Genomic DNA, 24585 nt, shown 5'->3' on the forward strand with positions numbered 1-24585 from the left:
CTAGAACTGCACCTATGCACTAATACCAAAGTAATCACTGTTGCTGTAAAATCCTGCATATTTGAAATGGCCTCTTAGCTAACAAACCTGTTACGATGACAAGAGTTTGTGTGACGCGACTATTTTTCCCCACACATTTCATCTGATTTTCAGTGTGAGAACGCAGATATTCTTAGATGTTTTTAAGGTGTAAGCCAAGAAATGATGATGCTATATAAAAAAGGTACCATTATATTGAATACCACATTCTTTTTTTTTGGCACCTTTCACTTTGATCCACAAGTCCTCTGACTGGTCACTAAACTGCACTCACTCATCTCTGGCTTTAGCAAGGTTAAATTTATGTTTGTTTACACTTATAGGACACATCTGTGCAGAATCACAACTGCTGAGTTTAGCTCATCTTTACCTGTTAACGTCTAAAAAGCTAAATCTGAATTTCACCTTAAGGAAGACATCCATTATTTACTAAACTTTGATCGTATGTTGTACATATTTTACTTAAAAGGAATAGTTTGACCTTTTGGGAAATGTGCTTACTTATTTTCTTGCAGAGTTAGATGATGATATCGATACCGTGTATACATCAATACACATCTAAAGCTCACTATTTAACAAAAGTCCAATAAGTGAGCTTTAGGTGCTGGATTCAAATTTGGACTAGCCATGCTAGCCGGTTCCCTCCGCTTCCACTCTTTATGCTAAACTGAGCTAATCTCCTCCCGACTTGCGACATATTTAACACGCAAACATCTGCGGTATCAATCTTCTCATTATACTCTTGTCAAGGGTGCATTTCCCAAAATGTGTAAAACCACTTTTTACAACTATGCAACAGACTGAATCTTGAGATAAAAAAAAAGGGGATTAAAAAGGGCCAGTTCACCCAAATTAAGGACGGCTTTCCATTTTCTTGTCTGCTGGAATTTCAACCAATATGGAATTCATTTTGTGCTGCGGTTTGAAAAAAATAACTGAAAACGATGTTGAGATTGAAAGTTGATTTTTTTTCTTTATTACCTTTTTAGAAATAGTTTAAGGACAACAATGAACTTCCAATCTCAACTTTAAGCTATGAATGGACAATACATACTTAAAGTGAACATTAACCAATCTGATGAACTGACCCTTTACTGCAGCATTGTAATAAATGCATTTTCTAAACGTGTTTACCTCAATTGTCAAAGACATTATTTCGTGAGACGATGCTGTGGTCAAGATTTCTGTTTTTGCTCCTTAAGGAAACATCATTAATGCAATCTTTAGTTTACCATGAACATTGCCCTAAATAATGAAAACATACATTTTATTTTGTTAAAACATACTGGTTTACAAAGGTCGATGTCACACAGTTTATATTTATAGAATGGTAACCTCTGTAATAATAATAATCTCTAATAATAATAAAACGGAATCAAGGCTTTGTTGTTTTTAATTCTGGATATATGTATATGTATATATATATATATATATGTATATGTATATATGTATATATACATATATACATACACACACACATATACATATACACACATACACATACATACACAACAATTTTGTTAAAGACCATTTCTTGACATTTGAGTGTAAAAGAAAAAAGGACAGGGTTTTTGGCTTTTCAAACTTTGACTGTTTATTAAAAAAGAAAAAAATATATTTTAACAAAACCTAGGCAATGAGGGAACTGAATGGATTTTTTTGGGTTTCATCCACAAAAACAAACTAGACGGTATAACTGTTAAAATGCAAAGTTGATTTGCTCTTATTGATTCAAGCTTGTTTGCATGCAGTGTTATAGGTTTAGATCAGAACAACGAAATACATTAACATAAAATAAATGCTACTTTTTCAGTCAAACAAATTGCACCTTTTTCTTTTGGATTTAGGACATATTGCACACATCAGTTAATGCCAAAATGAAAGTGTAACAGAAAACAGGAAGTCAGAAAAATAAATCCTCAACTCTTCATTAATGCTAATTTATAAAAACAGAACTGCCGGTGGTGGCTGATGAACGTCACACAGTGAAGACGCAGTGATTGAGATGCACCAACTCTGGTATGATCACAGTAATAAACCCAGAACTGGTGACCTTTTGACCTCTCATTCAGTCTTTACTGAACGTTATTTAAAATCGGCTTCACTAACAATACTTTGCTACAGTGGCTCCTAAAATACTTCAAATTGAGTAACGAATACAGAACAGCTACAGGTCTAATTTAGAAGCGTTGGCTCGTCTGCAGATTTTCATGTGATTGTCTGATTTTCAAATTGTGATGACGAGATTGATTTTTACCGATAAAATGCTTCGAACCTCTTGAACCAGTACTTTTTTCTTTAGCCCCTTTTGATTTTACATTAGCATGATTACAGATGGAGACATTGCCATAATGCATAATGATTACTATACAGAACATTTTGACAGGGTGGTTTTTGGTGATTAGTCTAGCCAGAAACAAAACACACATTTTGCAGATTTGAACAGAAACGGGAGGAATACATTCTTATAATTGTTTCCAGGTCCATGTTGCTGAACGAGAGCACAGTCAAGAGCAGAAAGAGTGGCTGCAGAGATCGGTTTACAGGTGCACTAAAGTTTAGGCCTTTTCAAATCTACAGGGTTCCTATGCAGGTCTAAAAAGTCTGGAGCAGGATGTTCATGATTTTAGGGCTTTGGGAGGGATGATAACGTTGCAGGAAATGTAAGATGAAATACATTCAGCTTCAGGTCAATTAAACTCTTGTTTCTGCAGGAACCCCGGATCTTTACAAACGCTTAACTTTTCTCTATTGGGGAAAAAAAAAAACATGGTCTTCCAGGACACAGCGGCAACCCCGACGCTCACTTTTACCCTCCTCTTAATGGCTTAGAATCCAGTGCACTGCTTCTGCAATTTAATACAGTTCTCACACACACTTTTTATTTTTATATATATATATATATATATATATATATATATATATACACACACACATACACTTTACATCGTCAACAGTTATTCTCTTTAAAATAACTGGAGTGGCTTTTCCAACAAAAGTTGATTGATGAGATTTAAAAACTGATTTCCCTCTTCAGCTTTATGCTCAGATTAAGTTTATCAATAAAGCATTGCACTTTTTTTTTTCTTTTTTTTTTAAAGGTCAGCTGTCTACTGCAGGACAAAAAGGCTTTTTGTAATGTTATTTCACAGAGCGTCAGTCGGAAGTCCATGACAGTCACTGTCTTTATCTGGGATTTATGGAGGCTACAAATGCAGCGTTAGAATGGAGAAGTTACTACGCCTACAAAAATATGTACATCAGGTAATGGATTTATCCACGAACTAAAGCATCTGGTGATTAATGAGTAAAGCTTAATGTTCCTTTTTCGCTTGATGAGTCGCTGCTGCAGGCACTGAGCACCGTGGTGCAAAAAAAAGCAAAAAACCCTCACCTCACGACCTTCCATCTCCCCATCTGATAATTTGATGATTTCCCTTTTAACGCCACTTCAGAGGGAAAGGTCCAGACTTTTCAGCTGCGGATACGAGTCCCTTGTTCAGAGCATCTGTGCTACACAGAGGTCAGTGACCAGCGCTTCAGGACCCCCGCCCCAGCTGCAACAGTGACATTGGAGTAACGGGTGAGCTACACACAACGCCTATGAAAAGTATTCATTCTCCCTGGAAGTTTCATCGTTCTGCAACATTGAATCAAGTAGGGGTGGCTTTTTTTTGACACATTTGCTCAAAATATAAAATACATGATTGCTTAACTTTTCACCTCCAGCTTTGGCGGCTTCGACAGTTTCATCCGTTGTACGAAGCCGCTTAGTTTTCGACTATCTTACTGGACGTAGAACTCATTTGCGCTGCATTTTTCAAACAAAATAATAATAAATAAAACATCTTACTGGGAAACCATGTGAAACCGGTATTTTCAGTCTGAAGGACGATTTAGTGGAACATTTCAGCATTTAGTAAGAGTAATAATACAAAACAGTCAGAATTAAATCTCTATGCACTGACGATGTGCTCACTTTTCCCACAGAGTTACTGCGGCGTGAAATTATTTGGGTGTGTCCTAAAGTGCAAACTTGTTTTGTGATTCATAGTAGAGAGGGTCTTTTTCACATCAAATCTATTTTGATTCAATGTTGCACTGACAGTAAACATGAAATACCTTCCAGGGGGTTATTTCTTTTTATAGGCACTGTAACACCACACTGGGGTTCAACAGTATGATCGCTGGTGTTCAAATCCTGCTCGGAGCACCTCAAATGAACACCAGAAGTACCCATCAGGAGCGGTTCAGTACACAGGACACGCAGATGATCCCGCTCGGAGCTTCCTCGGGCCCCAGGCAGCCTCTGGAGCAGAGCAGATGGCGGTTGGATGCATAGGTTTGACTTGAGGAATGCTACCCCGCCTGGCATGCCGACGTTTCTTTCAGGCTTGAAGTGCAAACGTTTGAAGGGAGATGATGTCATAAAGTAAATGGTGTTTGGAGGCAAAGCCTCCTAGGAGATGATCTCCAGGATGTAGAAGACCAGCTCCATGACCACCGGGCCCTCGCTCAGCTGACACGCCCCGCCATGGATGACGGGGATCAGAGTGCTATCCAGGTCGCTCAGGTACTGAGGCAGAAGAGGCTGGCCGTTACTTCCTGCCAGGTAACCCACCTGTAACAATGAGGACGCAAAGAATACCGTATTTCAGATGCTTTTAGAGCGACAGTCTTTCTACATTGTGTGCTTGCTCGATTATATAAATGGAATAGTTTCTCCAATCACAGAGAAACAACCTCCTGACACCTTTTGATATTTATAATTCCACCAAAGATTGCTGCTCTTGGATATTGTCTCTAGTTTCCTTCAATCTAAATGAACAAGACGATAATGTCTCTGTAATATCTGAAAGGTCCCACCTGGTCAGAGTCCAGTGTGACCCTCAGTCCCAGTTTGGCCATGCCGTCCTCCTTCAGCAGCTTCAGGTGCGGACAAAGCGCCGTGCAGAAAGCTCTTGCCACGTTCTCAGTCAGCCGACTGTGGTCGGCCGGGTCGCTCAGGCCGTTGGGTTGATCTTCACTCTGGAGGAAAAACACCTGAGAAATAGAAACACAATCATATTTTCACTGCTTTTCAAACAAACACCGACCCCTCCAAAAATTCCAACTGCATGCAACGGTCAAGAGAACTAAACATCCGTCTCAGATCCATATTTTTGATTATTTGATCATTACTAAAAATGGAGTGGAAGAAATACATTAAATGTCCTTATGGTGTCAACTGGGCTGAGTTAATTATTATTTTTTTTTTTTTTTACAGATAACAGCGAAAGAAACCAGGTTCAAGCTGCAGTAGACCATACTTTGCATCCAGTATGTAATGTATTAATATGTCAATGAACCAGACTTTACTTTAAACCTACGGTACATTTCTGGTGAATAAAGCCTCACAGTATTAACAAACATTTTCCCTGTGAGACTTCTGTGGCGGCTTGATTTTCTTACTGATTCTCCAGTGAAATGATGAGTTTGAGTGTCAACTGTGTACCTCTGTCCAGCGGATGACTTTGCCGTTGGCTTTGAACTCAGAGCCATGGAAGATCTTGACACTGATGATGGACTCCATCGGCTTCCCATCAATGGGACTAATGACGCTAAAGACACAAAACAACAGTGTTGAAGCTTAAGTCATTGTATAGGTCATAAAGGATACATAAACATGTCCGTATAGTCCTCTGACTTAACTCTGCCCTCTTCTGGGAAGAGTTATTGTTTCTGTTTTCTCCCGTTTTGTGGATAGTCAGGAGCTCAGTATCGTCTTTCTTTTTGCTACGGTAGGCCAGTTGACCTTATTTTCTAGCTAGTGTGGGGTTTTGGTTTATTGTTTTGGCCTTAGAGATCCTGACGCCTTTGCTTCCATTTTAGTTGGTTTACCCGTGTTGATTAGTAAATTGTCAATAAATGCTACGTATTGCCCCCTAAGTATTTCATACGCCTTATCGTTTCCTTTTTTTGTGCCACCTTTGCCAAGGTTTTGTGATACCCGTATGTTACGCCCTGTGTACCCCTAGGCACACTAGATAGGCTGCAACACCATCATACAAATTTAACAATAAATGTAATAGTATAGCGTGACATACAAATGTCATATAGTATGTTGTGAAAGTCATCAAATGTACAAAAATTAAATAAAAAATATTCCAGAGAATGGGATGACCACGAGGTCACAGTGATTTTGACCTTTTACCACCAAAATCTAATCAGTTCATCATTGGGTCCAAGTGGACGTGTTTCAGGTTCACGAGAATGAGACACAGGCCGAAAACCTCTGGCCTCGACCGGCGGTGAAGCACAAAAATACAATTGTAGGAGGCCTGAGGAAAATGAAAGTCAAGCACATAATGTAGAAGGAAGTCAACTAATGCAGGTAGGTTGTCACCATCATGATCTGATGGCAGCAAACTAGAAACGTTTACACATGTACTTCCCAGTTACTGGGATAATCTTTCAAGCACCATTAATGATTTTCACTATTCACACATGCGCTACATTCAGGAACAGTCTCATCTCGCACCTTTTCACATACAGTCCAGCAGAAAGCTGTACTGAAACACTTGTGGTTTCTGGCAAATGCCATAAAACTCAAGAGAAGAAGATGGGCCAAGGCCAGATGAGCATGGACACAATGAAGACATCTCTTCTCTAGTGATGGCGAGATGAAGCTTCCTGAAGCTTTGAAGCTTTCCATCCAATTGGTTCGCTCATGGGCCGAAGCTTCACGGGGCTCGATTTGCTCTACTGCGCCACCAAGTGGACAATACATGTAAAACAAGCAGCGTGATCATAACGACACCATGGCTTTGGTGTGTGAAGCTTTAAATTGAATAAATTATGTTTGTGACGCCAATACATCAATTATTAACTTATATCATAAAGATAGACACAATATTAATAATGCCGGGGTCAAAATCAAAACTCAAAATCAATTGGGAGAGGGTTGTGATGTGACTGTGGGTCAGTGGTTAGAGTATCCGACTTTCAGTCAGAGGATCGGTGTTTCGAGCCTCGGCTTCGCTAGTCCATGTTGATGTGTCCAATTTTTTTTTAAAGTAAAAATAAGAACTTTTCCACAGTGCTGGGCTTTTTGAGACTATTTCGCCTGCTTTATAAAATACCCTTTCACAGGCACAGATGAGGTCACAGATACAAATACATCATCAGTGGAGTGTTGCGATTGGTTCACTCGCTTCACATGACAGTGTCTTTAGTCAGTTGGACACAAGCAACCAGCTCGTCCCGTTTCCTTCATAACACTGGGATTCATCATTCCCAGACGTATTACTCCGTCTCGAGGTGGGAAATTGGCGGAACAGATTTCTAAACTTGTGAAATGAGGGTTAAAACAGCTGCTGTGCAGATAATATTTGGCCAATGAAGGGATAAAGTATCTGCTGAAAGGCCTTAATTATATCCAATAGTGAAAAGTCACATTTAATTCGCAGATTTTATCAAGACTGCTGTAAAATTTATTGCATTGGTCTCCATCTCAAAGCCACATCATTCCACCTGGCTAAGATTTTCCTCCAGAGGGCTTCCCCGAGCATGCATAATAAGTTTTTATAGCAAAGTAGTAAAAACAGCGGTTGGGAGGCCATCAGTTCAATTGTCCGTGACATAAAAGCATCTCTTTCATCTCCCTCTCCTTGTCTGTTCACCAGGTCTCCACTGTTCAAGTCTCAGGTTTATTGCAAAGTGTGAAAGTGAAACCTAATCTACACAAGCACGCAGGATCGGCCTCAGGCTTTATTTTATGTCAATTTCAACAATATAACAAACAAAGACAAAACGGGCTCACCAAAACACCATTGCAGCCATTTGCGGCACCATCTTTTCTTACCCCTTGTTGAAGTCGTGGTCGTCCTCCGTCCACTGGACGTGGACGAGCTCCTGGTTCTCCTCCTGGTCAGCTTTACCGCATGTGATGGTGAAGTCCTTCATGTCCCTTAGGGCTTGACGTAGAGAGTCCATGGTCTCCGCTGTGATCTGGATCATCACACCGTCTAAGGGTGGCGAGAAGAAAAGATGCATTAATTTGATTAGTGCTGAAACAAATAGTACATGTATCTTGTTAGCCGATCGACAGAACGTTACTCAACAATTTCGATAAACAATTAATCGTTATAAAATAAAGGGGAAACCACATGTGAAGATCAGTTTACTTCATGAGGATTATGTTAACGCTATCAAGGTTGGAGACAACTGAACAGAAAGCTTGTTAAAAATTGGAGGTGTGCAGCTGGACAGTAGGAGCATTTACCAGATACGAAAATTGTTTGACCAATACCAGAAACCAAAAGTCAGGGCCTCTGCTGCAAATGTTTCCTACTTCTTTTTTTTCCCCAAGTCCATCATTGGCGAAACCCAAAAACTTGAAAGAAGCATATCACTGGATAGCCAATGTGGTTTGGTTTCATGTGGTCTGGTTTAATTCAAAGGTTTCAGCTTTTCACTGTGAAGATTTGCTGTAAATTGAATACATCTTTGCGTTTGTGTACTGTATCTGTGTACCCATGAGCTTCAGGAAACTGTGGGGCTTAAATCAAAGAATTTGATTTAAGCCGGACAGATAGAACACAAATTTGAAAAATAACCAGGTTATTATCATCATGTAACTGTTGCAGATAGCAGCGGGAAATATTATATATTTTTAGGTGTATTTAATATCGGGGGAAATAAATGTGCTCCTGCACATTGATGCAAATTAAAATAATTGAATACATTAATGGCATAAAACAGTCTCTTTGATTGGTTTGCAATATTTCTATTATAAAACATCCAGAGTTGTGCAAAATAACTATAAAAATAACTGAATAGAAAAATCCCTATTTGCATCTCTAACTATTAATTTGTGGCAACGTGGGCCTTATTCTTTGTGCGGGAGCTTCATACAAATATTTCAAACCAATATTTCAGCATTTTTACAGCCAAGATTTCTTTAGTCACATTTCTCACCTTCCACAATGCTGGTTTTGGCTAAGAAGCCCGACGACGCTTTCAAAGCACCACTGAATACAAAGAAGCAGGCTCCAGTAACTGTAGAAAAAATACAAAGAGAAAAAAAAATCACCACAACTCAAAGATCTCAACAATGAATCAAGGTCAAATGACTTTCAGGCCATCAGACAGGACTGGAGATGTAACAGGAGGAAGATTTTCAGGCTAACTGAGCGCTACGGGCAATTGGATGGACATAAATACCAGACTGGGTGAGAAATAAAAGGAAATGTGATGAAATATGTTTCTGTGTCAGCACCTTTGCGAGGCTGGTGATGGATGCTGATGGCCTGCGTTTGGTAGTTCCCGTCATCGTTCTGGACACACACCAGGTGGGAGTCGGCCCGGTCGTTGAAACACGCCCCCATGGCCAGCACGTGTTCGTTGGACTTGTTCATTGCCTTCATCAGCTGCAAGGACAAATAATATCCGTGTCTAATTAAGATGCCCTTTGGGTGTGTGAGCTCAGGAAAAAGGGCTTAATACAGGCTGCCTGGTTAAGCCTTATGGGCTTGTGGGTAAAGTCATTGAGTTAAATGGGATGGCGTAGAGATGACAGATTGTTAAGCAAAACATCGACATGGTAGGTGAGTATCAATAGCTGGAAGATCCCACATAATAACAGCTAAATCCCCTGCATCTTTCTGAAGCCATCCTTTGCAAATCAGAAATAAAACTGAAAATCTGGAGTGCTTTAACCACTTGCTGTGCTAAAGGCTCGCCTGCAAGCTGTTGAGAAGCGGTCTCCACTTCACATTATTGGGTTCCCATCTGTTACTGCATCAGCAGCCAAACGCTACAACCAGCACCACTCTCTCCACAACGGCTTTCTTTCTTAGCCAAATGGTGCTTTATGCGTATCACTTCTTCTGGTCGAACATTCATTCACACCTTCGAGGCAGCGGCGTTATAACAAGTCGGCAGCCCACGCCTAATGTTCAGCTGCAGGGCCCCTGGAGAGTTTGTCACACATCACCTACGCAGAATGAACATGTGTGTGCGTTGATGATCAGGGAGCTTAATAGGAGCCTCCTCCACTGATGTCATTAGTGTGGTGGAGGCCTTCATTTTTGTGTGAGAAGAATTATCTTTGACTTTGGGGAAGAGAATAAAAAGCTCATATGTGCAACATGAGACACATGGAAAGAGATTAGAGCCGTTCCCTCCCTATCTAGAATACACATGTTTGAAGTAGAAGGTTTGCAGTTTTGGGGCGCTTTTGACAACAAGATTGATTGGTGTGAAAGCTGTCAATCAAACTCTGGTGTGAACCAAACGACTGGACCAAGACTGCGTGAAAGGAAAGGAAGGTCTCGTGTCGCTTGTATTTGGACTCTGTTCAGGCTCCTTTGATGTTTCCTGTTGACCTTCACCTTTCCCCTTCATCCCTTTAATATTTGCACCACATTTGTAGATGTCTTATATTTATCCAGCTTTGGCTGCATGTATTAAATTCAAAAAGCTAAGTAATGATTCAATCCATTCTGTTTTTGAGTTGTGTTTGAGTCAAGGAAGCAATTTGAATAATAAAAGAAAATGTAGTACCTTGCATACCATCATATGTGGACACCAAACTGCCAGTGTAATATTGACTGCCTAATTGAATGGAGTTCTCATAATCAGTACCAACAAGACAGTGGCACAATGTGCTTCTGTGTATTTCAGTAGTTTCTCATAATAAAAAAAATGCTCTGGTAATATTAGGACAAAAAAAGCCTCCATGTTCGACATGACTCATTACTTAAGGTTGTGTAGCTAAATACACAGTGGGCAAAACGGATAATAAGTAAATTCATATCATGAATACAATTAGAGCATTTTATGATAAGTACAACCAGATGGGGACGTTTAACTGGTACGCGATGACCAGATGCAAGACACTCACCTCATTGTAACGATTACTGGGGATCTTAATGCTCGTCCTTTTTACCTCCATGTCCACAACCAGACCTTTCACCACCGGTAGCGTGTACTGGTAGTTACGGAAGTCCTAAGACAGGCACGGAAAAAAGGATGAGGACACAAAGAAACTGTATTTTTAAATGTCATGTCTGTGAAGGACACTTGGTCACATCCCTACATACACACAGCATGCTCTACATTTTGCAAAATGTGTTTGAGGCTAATATGCATAAATCAGAGCTCTTTGACCTTGAAAATAAACAATGACAGAAACAAAGCAACATACTGCGAGCAGATTCATGATCGTGTGACCGGTCTCTCCAAAGAGGGGTTTTCTGAAGCGGACACTGAACAGAGGACACGGATAAACTGCAAAACAAAATGTTTTAGTTGTTGATAAATCCACAAAGGAACTGTATTTCTATTAACATGTTGTTAACCTTGATGTCAAGGATACTTATTTTTCATTCATCAAGTGTCTCATTCAGTTCCTTAGCAACATGATGCTGGTTGGGAAATCATTTTAACATTTTGGGTTGAGCCTTGGCGAGGAAAAAGTTACAGAAAGGGATGTCTTGATTTGCCTCTATCTCATCAGATAGAATTATTCATCCATTTCATCAGTTTATGTTTTTGTAGGAGTTTCCAGTTTTTTTTAATGTTTTTATTAACTGCACAACTTGTGTTTCCTGAGTTTTCTATCCTGTACAGGTTTTATTTTTCTCTCCAGCAACCAAAGCTCATTAGATTAATATTTTTAGCCTTATCTCAGCAAACAGCTGGAAATAAGATCTCACCATCTCATTTTAAAACTATCTCGACCTCAATTTGCAGTTCAGCGGGGATCCGCACACTGACAAGCAACCCGGACTGCTGCTGGTCATTGCTTAAGGTAAGAGGTACCGGCGTAGAGAGCTACACGGTTTGTGTGGTGGATTAATTTCATGGTGATGGTGGCATTTTGTGTTTAAGAGCCTCAACTGTATGTGGCTTTGTTAATCTATTCTATTCAAGCTCGCTAGAAGCAGGCAAGAGGCTTAGCGGAGTCAGGCGGCGCTCCGTGCTAGCAGGTCTGCCTGTGAGAGAAGGGGATTTGGTGGAGATCAAACTTCTCACAAGACTTCCTGGTCCATGTGAAAAGCTGTGAAAAATGTAGAGCAGGCTGGTTTGACATCTACAGGCTTCATCTGACAATTGACATACTAAGCTCTCTAGATCAGGCTGGATCTTAATATTTTACTCTCCCTTTCACCAAATTTAACTTTGTGATGTTTGGTTCCAACATGATACAGAAACGTATAATCTTTGTTAATCATCTTGCTGGTCACATTATACCAGTGTAAAAAGTCTGTGAGAGAAATGGTTCAGTTTGTAGTCCGGTTGTGTAACCGGACTACAAACTGAACCATTTCTCTCACAGACTTTTTAAAGTTTGTGACCGTAGAGCAATACTTATTGATTGCCCACATCAGAAATGTGACATTGTATCCTTTTTTTGGACACCATTTCGGGAGATATTGTATAGTGGGGGAATAATGAAACCATACTGCTCCATACTGAAATATGAACATCTACATGTCCATGACTACTGGAGAAAGAAAATTATCTGCTTATGAAAATCATGTGATATGATGGAAAGCTCCAGAACTACCAAATGGACGCGAGGTGAGTCTTGTAATCTGCCGTTTCCAAAAGGTCAAGAATTCATTTTGAAACTCAGTTGTTTTGTGGGACAATCATGTTATTGTATTGTCTATTTGAATATAGATTGTTTTGCACTTGCAACTAATAGTTTTCTTTATGGATAATGAAATAGAATGTGAACTTAAACTGTATGTCAACACTTTGAAATAATATTTAAAATCATTGAATAATACTTAATCCCCCATCACTATCCGATACAGTTGTGAGCCCCACAGGGCATCTGCACTCACATCGGTACTCTGCGCCCAGCCGCAGCATGAGGCGGATGGGGAAGACTTTGGCCCAGGGCGTTTCCCACTTCTGTATCAGGATGCCGAAGAGGTATGGTGGGTTAGGCAGCAGCAGGTCCTGCAGCGATTGGAAGGAGGGGCTGATGTAGAGGAAACCACCGTGCTCCTTACTGCCCAGGAAGCTCTGCGTGAAGAATGAGTGACTCAGGTGGCTCAGCACGTTGCCTTTAGGAGACGAGGGAGAAGGGGAGAGATGTTATTGATAAAGGAGATGTGAGGAGGAGGAGAAGGGGTTGGTGAAAGAAGAGAGGTGAAGGCCGGGCCGGGGGGGGGAAGCGAGAGAAAGGCATAGAAAAATAAGAGGAATAAAATTATGTTAATGAACACAAATAAGAAGCAAAGGAGGAAAATAAGAGACAAAACGGTATCATCATCTGAAAAGGGAGGCAAATATGAAAGACAGTGGCTTTAGTGTTTACCTGGGATTACTGTATGGATAAATGCTCTTGCCTAGTCGGATTTAAGTTCTACAACAATGAATAAAACGGTATCTTGCCTCCTCGTCCTACAGCCTCATATTACCAGAAGGGCTTCATGTTACTAATTATCTGAAGAGGAATCGCTTGCTACAGATGCCACATAACGCAATAGTGGCATGACAAAGCTCAGTGGCTGGGACTTGCTAAAACCAGCACTTCTTCCCAAGACTTGACAGACAGCGAGTTAATCAGAAATGACTCACACAATATGTCTCTCTTCCTCCAGCCTGAAACTGCCCCAGTGTGAATATGAAAAAAGGAAACAGCCTGAGGGGAGCGAGCCATCAAAGTCACCCGATATTAGCCGATTTTGCGCCACAGCATACGGAGTTAAAAACGCACGATAAGCATTGGTGAGGTGTCAAGCCTGGAGAGAGGCGACCTGACAGCAGGAAGCTAATGTCCACTTTTTATGAAAAAGGCAAAGACTCACTTCAGCAGCAGTGGACAATAACCTTGTGTGCCCCCTGGTGGAGCTGTTGGTTGTGTTCTTACCACTGAGGGCCTCCTGGTAGAGTTGAACAAAGTGGGTGAAGATGTCTTTCGGCATGGTCTTCTCGTCAGGTAGACACTGGAGCAGAATGACCACCTCTGCCTGGCCGACGGCATGCATGCCCTTAGTCGTCACGTACCAACACTTCCTGTTTACATCTGTGGGTTAAAAAAAATAACCACATCAGACCGCTACAGAGGATAGTTACCAAGTTACATGAGAGCCATAAACATTTTGTACGATTCATGACGTCAACCTTTACGTTTTAACTATTTCAAACATAGCAACTTCATTCCACCGCTTCCAACACAAGTCTGAATTGAATGCATAAAGGGCATAAAGTGTTTAACATTACATCAATAAAAACTGAGGAAGATAAAAAATGTAATTGAGAAAACTCATGTCCAATCCGTCTTAAAAGAAGTGTTTTCCCTCTTGCAATGGTAAAAAGGGTATATCTTAAAATGTTCATACCTGCTAAGAATTAAGAGCTTAACATTGTGGAATTCTGTCTTTGATCACTGTTGCAGAGCAGATTATACAATAGGCAGCAGAGTTCCCTAATAAATGAACAAATGACTCACTGAGAAGTGATCCCTCACTACATATTCCATAAATGGTTATAACAAGAACATACACATGCATGACAAACAAACAAAACAAAATGTACTCAGTTTTTTGCCTTTCCAAAAGTTCCCTATGTTTTGCCATGCATTCCCCTCCCGTCGTCTTGGGGTCAAAATGACCCGTGTATATGTATATGTATGTGTGTTGATGGATCATTTTGACCCCAAGATGACGGGAGGGTTAAAATACTCACAGTTGACAAGCTTGACCATGGCGAGCAGGTTAGCGTTGAGCACGAAGACCAGGGGGTCTGGACTTTCCTCCTCCAGCTGCTGCATAAGGACGATCTCTGACGGCCTCTCCTCCACTGCATAGTCTGCAGGCGGGGTTGAGCACAAGAAGGAGGAGGGTAGAGCCAAGATAAAGTTAGGTAAACCGACAGGAAGAGCCGAGGATGAGAGGGGAGCGGAGATGTGATGATTGAGGATGATAAAGAAGTCACATGTGAGGTAAGAGAAGGTAATGGTGATCAGACCTAGTTGACAGAGACCCTCAAAATTCCTTCTATCATCATCACTACATTCGCATGAACAATTCTCGGTCTCTCTCCGCCTCCTTCCCCACCCCCCAATGGCAATGAGTGGTCGAAACATGAGCCATGATACAGAGCACATGTAAAACACACGTAACAAGCACAAACACAGCAGCTGACAGAGCAATGAGAAGGCAGCAGAATGGTGAGGATGAGGGCAAGCACCTGTGATGTGGCCTCCCGTACCTCCTTTGACTCCGGTGGAGATGAGGATGGGAGGGAGCCCGTCCTCCGGGATCAGACTGAGGGAGCTGCCCACGGGGCTGCCCACCGGGGCAACAGGGGTATGGGCTGCCTGGGGGTGGAGAGGAGGGGCGGGGGTGTAGGATGAGATGCAAGTCATAACATTTAGTGAGATGCAGTATCCAAAAGGGTTTTTATGGCTGTGAAATACATGTGGGTGCCATCGTTCTTATGGCCAAAAAACTATTAAGTTCTTCTTCTTTTTTTTAAGTTGGGACACTTTTGAGAAACAAAAAAAGGGTCAAGATTAGCAGAGGCCAAATTGATCCCGACTTAGTTCAGAGTACAAGTGAAACTCACGAAGAAAAGGTTGAATAAAAATTGATAGTATGATTTGTTGGACCCGCCATGTCTGATGAGCTTCTTTCATACTCCAAGAAACTAGTTTGTAATGCAAGCTTTGTTAGAAATGTGTCATCTCTAAGACCAAAAGGAGAATATTTGATGTCACTTCCTGTAATTGGTTTGGATTATGATCTCACCGCAATCAAAGTGCACTAAGGTCTATTTGGTTGTTTTGGTCCATATCAGAGCATGATTACTGCGTTCACAACTGTAAACCGCACCAGAGTTAGATGAAAAACAGACTAAATTTGACTTGTGAAAACTAAGCCACTTTGGTATAGGGCCGCAACTAACGATTATTTTAATAATCGATTAATCGGTTGATTATTTTTTCGATTAATCGGATAAAAAAAATAAATAAAAAAACCCCACGCCAACCACATCACCAAAACTGCCTTCTTTCACCTCAGGAACATTGCTCGCCTCCGGCCCTCCTTGTCCTCTGTCACCACTGAAATTCTCATCCATGCCCTCATAACATCTAGACTTGATTATTGCAACAGCATCCTCTACGGCTCCCCCAACAAAATCATCAACAAACTTCAATATGTTCAGAACTCTGCCGCTCGACTGCTCACCTCCACCTGCCGCTATGACCACATCACCCCGGTCCTACGCAACCTCCACTGGCTCCCGATCAAATACAGGATTGACTTTAAAATCTTACTCACCACTTACAAAGCCCTAAACAATCTGGCCCCTCCCTACCTTTCAGACCTCCTCCCCCTGAACGCCCCTACCCGTTGCCTCAGGTCTGCCAATTTAAACACTCTGAAGACCATCAAGACCAAGCGTCGGACCTGGGGTGACAGGGCCTTTTCAGCTGCTGCACCTCCCCTCTGGAACGCCCTCCCCATCCACATTCGTCAAGCTCCCACCCTATCATCATTTAAGCAAGCCCTCAAAACACACCTCTTCAAACTCGGCTTCACCTGCTAACCCTTGCTCCCTACCCTCCACTGCAGGACTAATTCTGTTGCAGCTTCTCCAGTCTTTTCTTATTTTATTGGGATTGTTTGTTTTGTTTCTATATTTTTGTTTTGTTCCGTCTCTGTCAAGCGTCTTTGAGCATCTGGAAAAGCGCTATATAAATTAAATGTATTATTATTATTAACGAGTGACAGTGTGAACTGAACCAGACCGGGGGGTTACGGCATGTTTCACTACGTTACGGTTTTCTACAAGCAAGACTGAACTGAAACGGAACATAACGTAACTTTAACGACAATACATAACCCAAACACGTTAGCTAACGTGATAGCTAGCTGACGCGACACGTCACATCCAAGATGTTCTATTTTTGCTAAGATCACGACCTCAGCGTTTCTCGGCCTCTCACTTCAATCTCAGACACGCTGGCGGCCAGTTGCTCTGCTCCTCTTTTTTTTTTTTTTCTCTCCGCGACTTTATGACTGCCGTAATAATCGCGCGACAACGAATCGATAATAAAATTCGTTGCCAACACATTTGCTAATCGATTTTTAGCGATTCGTTGTTGCAGCCCTACTTTGGTACATTACAATGTTGATAAACCATGAAATCAAATCCATTCATTACCGAGTTCTTGCCAATATAACTTTCATGTCGTCATGTGAAAGTCCAATTTTAGACTGAAGTTCTGTTTGCATAGCATCACCCAGATTGATGGATTCTGTTCAACAGGCCAAGTCCAATGAGTGTACAAGCAGCACGACCACTAAAACAACCAGATTCAACTTGCTGTTCTGACATTTCTTGCGAGACAAACTTAAACGCATTTCCTTTAAGCATTCCCGTCTAATAGGATTTCTAATTCTGATTAAGCAAACAAGGAATGTTTCCTTGAAACTCACTGCCGTCTGTGACCCAGCCAGCAAATCCCCAAGAAACCCACAGAAAGAGTTCTTTGTGGCTTCAGAGTAGCTAATAGAACCATAACAAGCTCTCGTAATAGCATTAGCTGTGGGTGAACGTTTTTTCGTGCCGTGCCTACCTCTGAAGATTCAGAAGTGGAGGATTTGTTTGAATACGTGGAGATAGCCAGTGACTGTGACGGGGTTGAGCCGGCTGTTGGAGGTTTGGGGGACTCTGCTGTGTCTCCGTTGGGTAGCAGCCCATCAGCAAACCACACCCTCCTCTGCTCCCGGGTCAGGGACACTAAAAAGGTGAGAGAACCACAGTGAAACACCATAAGGTTATGTAAATGAAAACGGTATGTAAAACATTATCAGAACTAGCACCTGTTTAAAAAGTAGTGAGAACAGAATGACACTGTAAAAAGGTGAAAATGAAAAACACTACAAGCATTTCTATTCTCGGCAAAGGTTGTACCCTCGTTGCCCGCCGGTTTCAGGACTCCCACGGGCACCATGACGGTAGGCGGAGGGGAGCTGAGCACCCCAGAGGCCTGGGCCTGCTGCAGGGGGGGGACGGTGGAGCAGTACTCTGCTGGGTTGTTGGGGTTCGGACTCTGGTTGCGTCCAGTGGCCGGCGTCTCCCATGATTGAGCTGACAGAGAAAGAGAAAACCAGGAGGAAAAATGTATTTTGTTTAGTCTAAAAACTACACAGATTGGTGAAAACCTCTTTCTAGCAATATTGAATCAAACATAGAAACAGGTGTCATGTGTTCAGGATGAGTGACTGTGCTTTAAAAAAAAAAAAAAAAAAAGACAAATCTATAAACAGAAATATATTACTAATAAAAGTATCATTATTAAATACTGTATTATTGCCATAATACATTTAATATTACACATGTATGCTATAATATAACACTAATGCACTTTCCTGTTGAAAAGAATGCATTTATGTCAAGAGGAAGAGTGCTGAACAACCAGTCAGTCATACTGCAGTTAAGCTTTACTTAAAAGTTAAAAATGCAACATATAAGTTAGAAAGAACAATTTCTACTTGCAATGATTCTCACCACTGGTTAGAGCAGAATGACAGGTGACACAGACGCGAGCCTCTTTCCTGTCCATGTACATGAGCCGGCACTTCAGGCTGCAGCACGTCGCACAGAACACCTGAAAAACACAGACAAAGAAATACATTTGTACCACATCCTACAAAAGGATGAGCACACTGAGAAAGAGTTCTACAAATTATTTACCTTAACTTGGAGAATGGATTTTTTTTTTAAAAAGGTGAAGAATTGAAAATCAGTTGGTATGTACTGCAAGTGTGCTGCAAATGTACACTTTTATGGCTATTGATTTCCTGTACTTCGCTGGGGCTTCAATGAGCTGCAGCTGTGCACAGGGCACTTTTCATTTATTGCACCTCATTACACATCATTATCCAGTAACATTCAGATCCTAACAGCACCATCATAAACTGGTTTGTGGATCTACCAGTCTGGTGGTGGGTGCACTGAGGACCCCGCTGCGTCTATCGTTAGCGGCCCACGGTGGTGGTGTCAGTATTACCGCAGTGCCAGCTCCTCCCTGCGCAAGTATCAGAGTAGGTTTGTTTATCACCATGGGAAATTAGGTGGCAGTTGGGAGATATTCCAGTGCAGTGTCAGCGACCACACCTTCACTTTGAAGCATTGTGCGGGGATCCCCCGCTGCATGTGTGGGTGGCCATAATCCTCGAGAGCTACCTGCACACCCACTGAGTTTATCTGCAAGGAAAAACCTATAAAAAAAAACTCATCTATCAAAGTACGTCATTTGATTTACCTCCTCACCAAAGCTCTTTTAATAAAATTCCTTGTTTGGAATATGCCCATTATGCACTTTAAGTTGAAAAGCATTTCTAATGTTTTTTTCCTTGCATGCCATATTTTTGTCTTTTATTAAGAAACACTTATTTATCCCGTTTTGTTTGCAGTTGTGATATTTTATTTATGTCCAGTTTATTTTAAGATTTTCTGCAAAAATTATGACTGCTTGATGTCAAACATTACAGATCTTACGGTTTGCTGATTCGAGGTAAGTGTGAATAATAGATTTAACAATTAATTGATGAATAATGGAGTCAATCCAGAGAAAACAAATCAGTAAACCTTTTACTTCTCACTTAATTTTCTGTAGTTATTTTTTCAAGCAAGCTTTGTTTTTTGTCAAATTAAAACGGAATATGTTGGTTGGACAAAACAAGTGATTGGAAGACCTCATTTTCGGTTTTACTTTCTCTTTTTTTGTCAATGATATTTTAGAGAAGAAATTATAATGAAGAAAATAGTATGAACATGAATGGATATTTAAATTAACTATTAGTTGCAGCCCCATTGTGTCCATGTCAACATGTTTTTGAAAAAGATCCTATAAGGCTACCCCCTTGTCATAAGAAACCCAGGATGAAGGCATCAGCTAAAATCCGATAATAGAAATGTAATGGATAAATGTAAAAGAAAAAAACATAATATTTTGCTCCAATGTAATCTTTTTTTTTTAATCAAGTATTTTGTATGTTTTTGCGGTCCCCTAAACCTACATTGAAAGGCCAACATCAATTGGTAATTCCCAGAATGCCCTTTGACAAAACCCCCAGGAGAAGTGTGAACATTTAGCAGAAACAGCTGGAGAAAGCAATAATGATAACAGCATAGTAACAGCACACAAGCTGTTTGGCAAGAGTTTTCAATGTCATGTACTCTTTATACAATTAATATCTCATGGATGCACTGCGTTCTGTTATTTTAACCGTTACAAACTACTGTAAGGTTAGGAGATGTATACATTCCTTTGTCAGATGGATTTCTGGATGACTGTTTCAAATGTGCAAAATGGAGTCTCTATTATTCTGAGGGACCCTTTACCCATTTGATGCTTCAGAGATAAGGTCATTTTTTTAAGTGTAGCTGCTCGAGTGACAGCACATTATCTAATTATTAAGGAATTATAAATACACAACCCATACATTGCGGAGCAGAATTGTCCTAAAAATGCCAGGTTGCTATATTCTTTATTGCAAGTCTGACAGGGTTTTACTCGAGATGTTAAAAGAAAAAACACTCCACTGACCTTGCCGCAAGCCCTGCAGTGGTGCCTCCTCTTGGTGAAGGTGAACTTGGCATCACATTTCATACAGACAGGAGCCTGGGAGTCGGGCACCCATACAGGGGCAACTTCCCCCAAGGAGCTCACAGGTTTCCTGCACATAGTGCCCTGTTGGCCTGCTTGGAGGTCATTGTCTGGGCTCTCCGAGGGCATCGGGGGTGGAGAGTGTAAAACACCGTCTCCGTTCACCCCGATTGCACTCTGATAAACCCCATTGGGCGTAGTTTCAGAGGGCGTGCTTCTCCGACACTGGTTCTCCTGGTTTTTGTTCCTGCTGATGGTGGCTGGGCCAAGTTGATTTTGGACCTGGCCCAGCAGCGGCTGTGGGATTTGGAGCTTGAGGCTGACCGGCTGCTTTGGTCGAGCCCCTCCGTACGGCACGCTGACCGGCTGCAGCCGATTGTTGTGGAGTTTTGGCTGGATGCTACCTGACCCCACTGCTCCTATGTCGCTGTTCTCCTGCTTGCTTTCCTCCATTTCTTTCTCCTCAGTGACAGAGTCCTCTTTCGAGGGGACGGGAGAGGGAGAAAAACCCTCCCCCTCCCCCTCCTCCTCCTCCTCCTCAAGTTTGGAATGGTTACTGCTCTCCTTCTCCAAACCATTGGAAAGGCTTGATATCTTGAGGAGCTGGTCCATCTGTTCCTCTGGACCACATCTCCTTTCCATCTCCTCCCTGTCAGCAGGTGAGAAACCATTCACCTCCACCTCACAACCAACCGGAACATCTCTCCCCCTATTTAAGAGGATTTTTACCTGCTCCTCTTTTAAGTTTGCAGTTTGTTTTTCTCTACAATTGGCCCCTTCTGTGCAACTTTCCCCATTTTGTGATGTTGGTTGCACATTTGGATGAATTTTCAGAGACAGAGTTTCATCCTCATGTTCTAATGTAACCTCAAAGGTAAAGTGAGTGTGATTGACAGCGGCGCCTTCTCCTGCTGCTAAGGCAACCCTCTCCTCCTGACGAGGTTTAGCCTCCTGGTCAGAAGCACCAGGCAGGTTGTCTGGAGGAGAATGTGTCTCCTGGCAGAGTCCATCCAGTTGTGGGCTGGCAGGGCAGCCATTCTCCACAGCAGTACAGGCCCTCACAGGGGGCGGCAAGAGGTCGTCTGTGCCCACCAGTTTGCCGATGTTGGGCTGAAGTAGAGGTGGGCTGTGGACGTCTGCCGGCCTCTCCTCCACCCAGGATTGAGGTTCTGGACTGGGATGTCTTTTAGGGTCGCTCCCCGGGGAGTCGCTCGACAAGGAGTTGGGGAGAGTTTTGAAGGGCAGCGGACTTTCCTGCGGACTGAGATCTGCGTGGGTCAGGGCAGGGTTTAGAGAGAGCAGGTGGGCTGGCGGGGCAAGGATCTGAGTCCACTTCGCATCCAAGAGAATGGGATTGTCAATCTCATCTGACAGAGAAAGCAGAGAGGAAAACAGACTATTATTTCCATCTCATTTTACTTTATTTGAACTTACCTTAGTCTTTATGTGAGGAGTTGAAGTGGGGGCAGTGCTTGATCCATTTGTGGCTTTGCTGCACTTTCCATATAATTTGATCAATATCTTGCATAAGTACCTTCATTTTTGGAAACCATGCTGGTTTGTCACATTAAAGACATGAAAAAGTGGCAAGGAAAAAAATAAAAATACACCTCAAATAAAAATGCTAAAGAAAACTAATACAAAAGATCCATGCTCCCAGGTGATCGAAAGAGTTAAAGATGGAAGGAAGAAACCAGGGGACAAATTAAGAAATTAGGTTGGCATGGAATAGGAAATTGGTATGTATGGACTGGGAAATTTTGAGAAAGTGGGCCACACAACTCGGCCCCCCCTGGGAGCCATCAGTCAAGCTGACACATGAACGCTGTGCAGTACAAACAAAAATGTTTATAATATTTATTCAAAGGACTTTCTCACACAGTAACGTCAGTGCTCTCCTCTCTCCACTGGAATTTATGCTAAGCTGTTTTAGTATGTGCTGAACCAGGTTCAAGCACAGCACACACACATATTCACTCAGAGTTAATCTGCCAAGCTGGATCTCTGGCAGAGGACACACAGATAATCACTCACAGCCAGAATACACACTGCGCTCACAGTACCATCAAAATATGCTGTGTGTGGAAGACTGGTATTTTTCTGGGGTCATCATCAAACATAAATCCAGAAAAAAAGAAGAAGCTGTCTTTCCTTGATAATAGGCAGACTGTTTGTACTGGAGAGCTCAGAGTCTGCAGATACACAGCTCAGTAATGTGCGTTTACTTAAACTCTGTGGAAGCACTGTAAAACAAACAAAACACAATTTCTTCACTTATTGTGAGCATTAAGTGTGAAGAAGAAGAAAAATACTTGTCTTGCAACAATTACATAGTTTCACACAAGCCCAAGGGAAATTGATAATCCAATTAGTCCTATTCCCTCTCTGCACACCCTCAATCACCAACTGTATTTGTTACTCAAGCGCATTGGGTGGTGGCTGATTGTCAAAAGCCCTGATGATTTACTCATGGGTTACATAACCTGACCACAACTTCTATGAAATATCAATCCCACAGATAAACCTTGTTCCATTTCTCAACTACAATGACTCATTGTTTGTTCCCGCCTCGTCTCCAAATCATTTTTTTTTAAATTGTCTCACCTTCGTTCTGCTCAAACTCGTCCAGCACCTTATCCAGGTTAAAGGCCTCGGCCTGGAAGTAATTCTCCATGGGTCAGGAAGCTCCACCCTGCCGACGGCCGTGTGAACCTAGACGCACAAAGAGCGTGTCCTTAATACCTAGTCCGTTCACATTCCCATACTGTATGCAGATGGCCTGTATCATGTCTCACTTTAATACGATTTAAGTGGAAACATCTGCTCTAACTCTAGTTTGTTCCTACTCCTCATATCCCTCCCACGCCAGTCTTCTCTTTTGTGATAACTCTGGGCCACAGAGATCGATAGATTAGGAAGATTATGGAGTAAATGATATGACCTGGAATATATTGACATGGTGACATCCAGAATACAAACGTATCAAATTCTCACAATACTAAGTCAAGGGGGTTCTTAAGGCTTTTACATATGCACAATGCATGGGTCCATCCTTTATGAAAAACATAATGAATCCACAGATTATTTTTGCCAATTAATCAATAGTCATTGACCCCATGTTAATTAAACGTAAGACAATCACAAAAAATACTAAGTTTCCTTAAGTCTAAGGTGACATCTTTGCATCTTACTGCAAAACCCCCCAAATACTCCATTTACATTGTTTTAAAAACCAGCTAATCTTTGCCAGAACCAGATTATTTTTTTTAAAGAAAAGCTGATTTATAAATTGACTTAAACAATAAATAAAAATAGTTTCCATTAAACTTTCTGTCAATCGACTGATCACTTTGGCTCTATTTGACACATCCAACCAAATAACCATAGTGGTTACTTTGCTTTATTTAATTTGGATAAAGGGAATAGTTAGGAAAGGAAAAATAGTGTACTTTTGTTGACAGCCTACATAGTATGCATCTTAGTTTGAATGATAGATTTATGCTAAAACATAAATGGTAGGAAATGTTTTTTTTGACCCAGGGGAAAAGTTCCTGTAGAAAATGAAATAAGGCTCCGGTCTCCATCAGACTTCACCTGCACAGAGGTCCTCCCCAGCAGTCCCAGGTGGTGTTTTTTTGTCAGCAGGTTTCCCTCACTGTTCTCACTTCACCCAGTCTGGCAAGCGCCCAGCGCCCACACCTTAGACATGAAGGGAACACCGATCAGGAAAAGAGCTGCTTCTCAACCTCAAAGCATGCTGCTAGTTACAATAAAAGGTGACAGACATTCCAACAAAAAAAAAACTACAACTTTTAAGCAAAAATGACAAACACTTACTAAGTTACAGCTTCAAAAATGTTTTGGATTGTACACTTTGTCATATGATATTACATTATAAAAAACATTTTGGGTTTTGGACT

The 24585-nt window shown here is 41.5% G+C and overlaps 2 protein-coding genes across 2 annotated transcripts in view; one reads left to right on the forward strand and one right to left on the reverse strand.

Moving 5' to 3' along the window:
- The window catches only part of cc2d1b (coiled-coil and C2 domain containing 1B), an 18524-nt gene extending 15663 nt beyond the window's left edge, over positions 1-2861 (forward strand). Inside the window, exon 26 of the mRNA XM_079232961.1 lies at positions 1-2861. This exon is cut by the window's left edge and continues 488 nt beyond it. The gene's annotated coding sequence lies outside the window, so the exon portion shown is untranslated.
- A 1637-nt stretch (positions 2862-4498) lies between these two features.
- Positions 4499-23339, reverse strand: zfyve9a (zinc finger, FYVE domain containing 9a; the record flags this gene model as incomplete). Its single annotated transcript, XM_079224435.1, has 17 exons — positions 4499-4660; positions 4906-5082; positions 5534-5639; positions 7883-8045; positions 8998-9078; positions 9299-9449; positions 10925-11029; positions 11228-11310; positions 12876-13100; positions 13910-14065; positions 14728-14850; positions 15232-15361; positions 17627-17790; positions 17965-18141; positions 18562-18661; positions 20606-22032; positions 23270-23339. The coding sequence occupies 17 exons, from the start codon at positions 23337-23339 to the stop codon at positions 4499-4501; spliced, it is 3600 nt and encodes a 1199-aa protein (XP_079080561.1).
- Positions 23340-24585: the final 1246 nt, after the last annotated feature.

This window comes from Taurulus bubalis (genome assembly GCF_910589615.1).
Source record: "Taurulus bubalis genome assembly, chromosome: 1".
NCBI classification, from domain to species: domain Eukaryota; kingdom Metazoa; phylum Chordata; class Actinopteri; order Perciformes; family Cottidae; genus Taurulus; species Taurulus bubalis.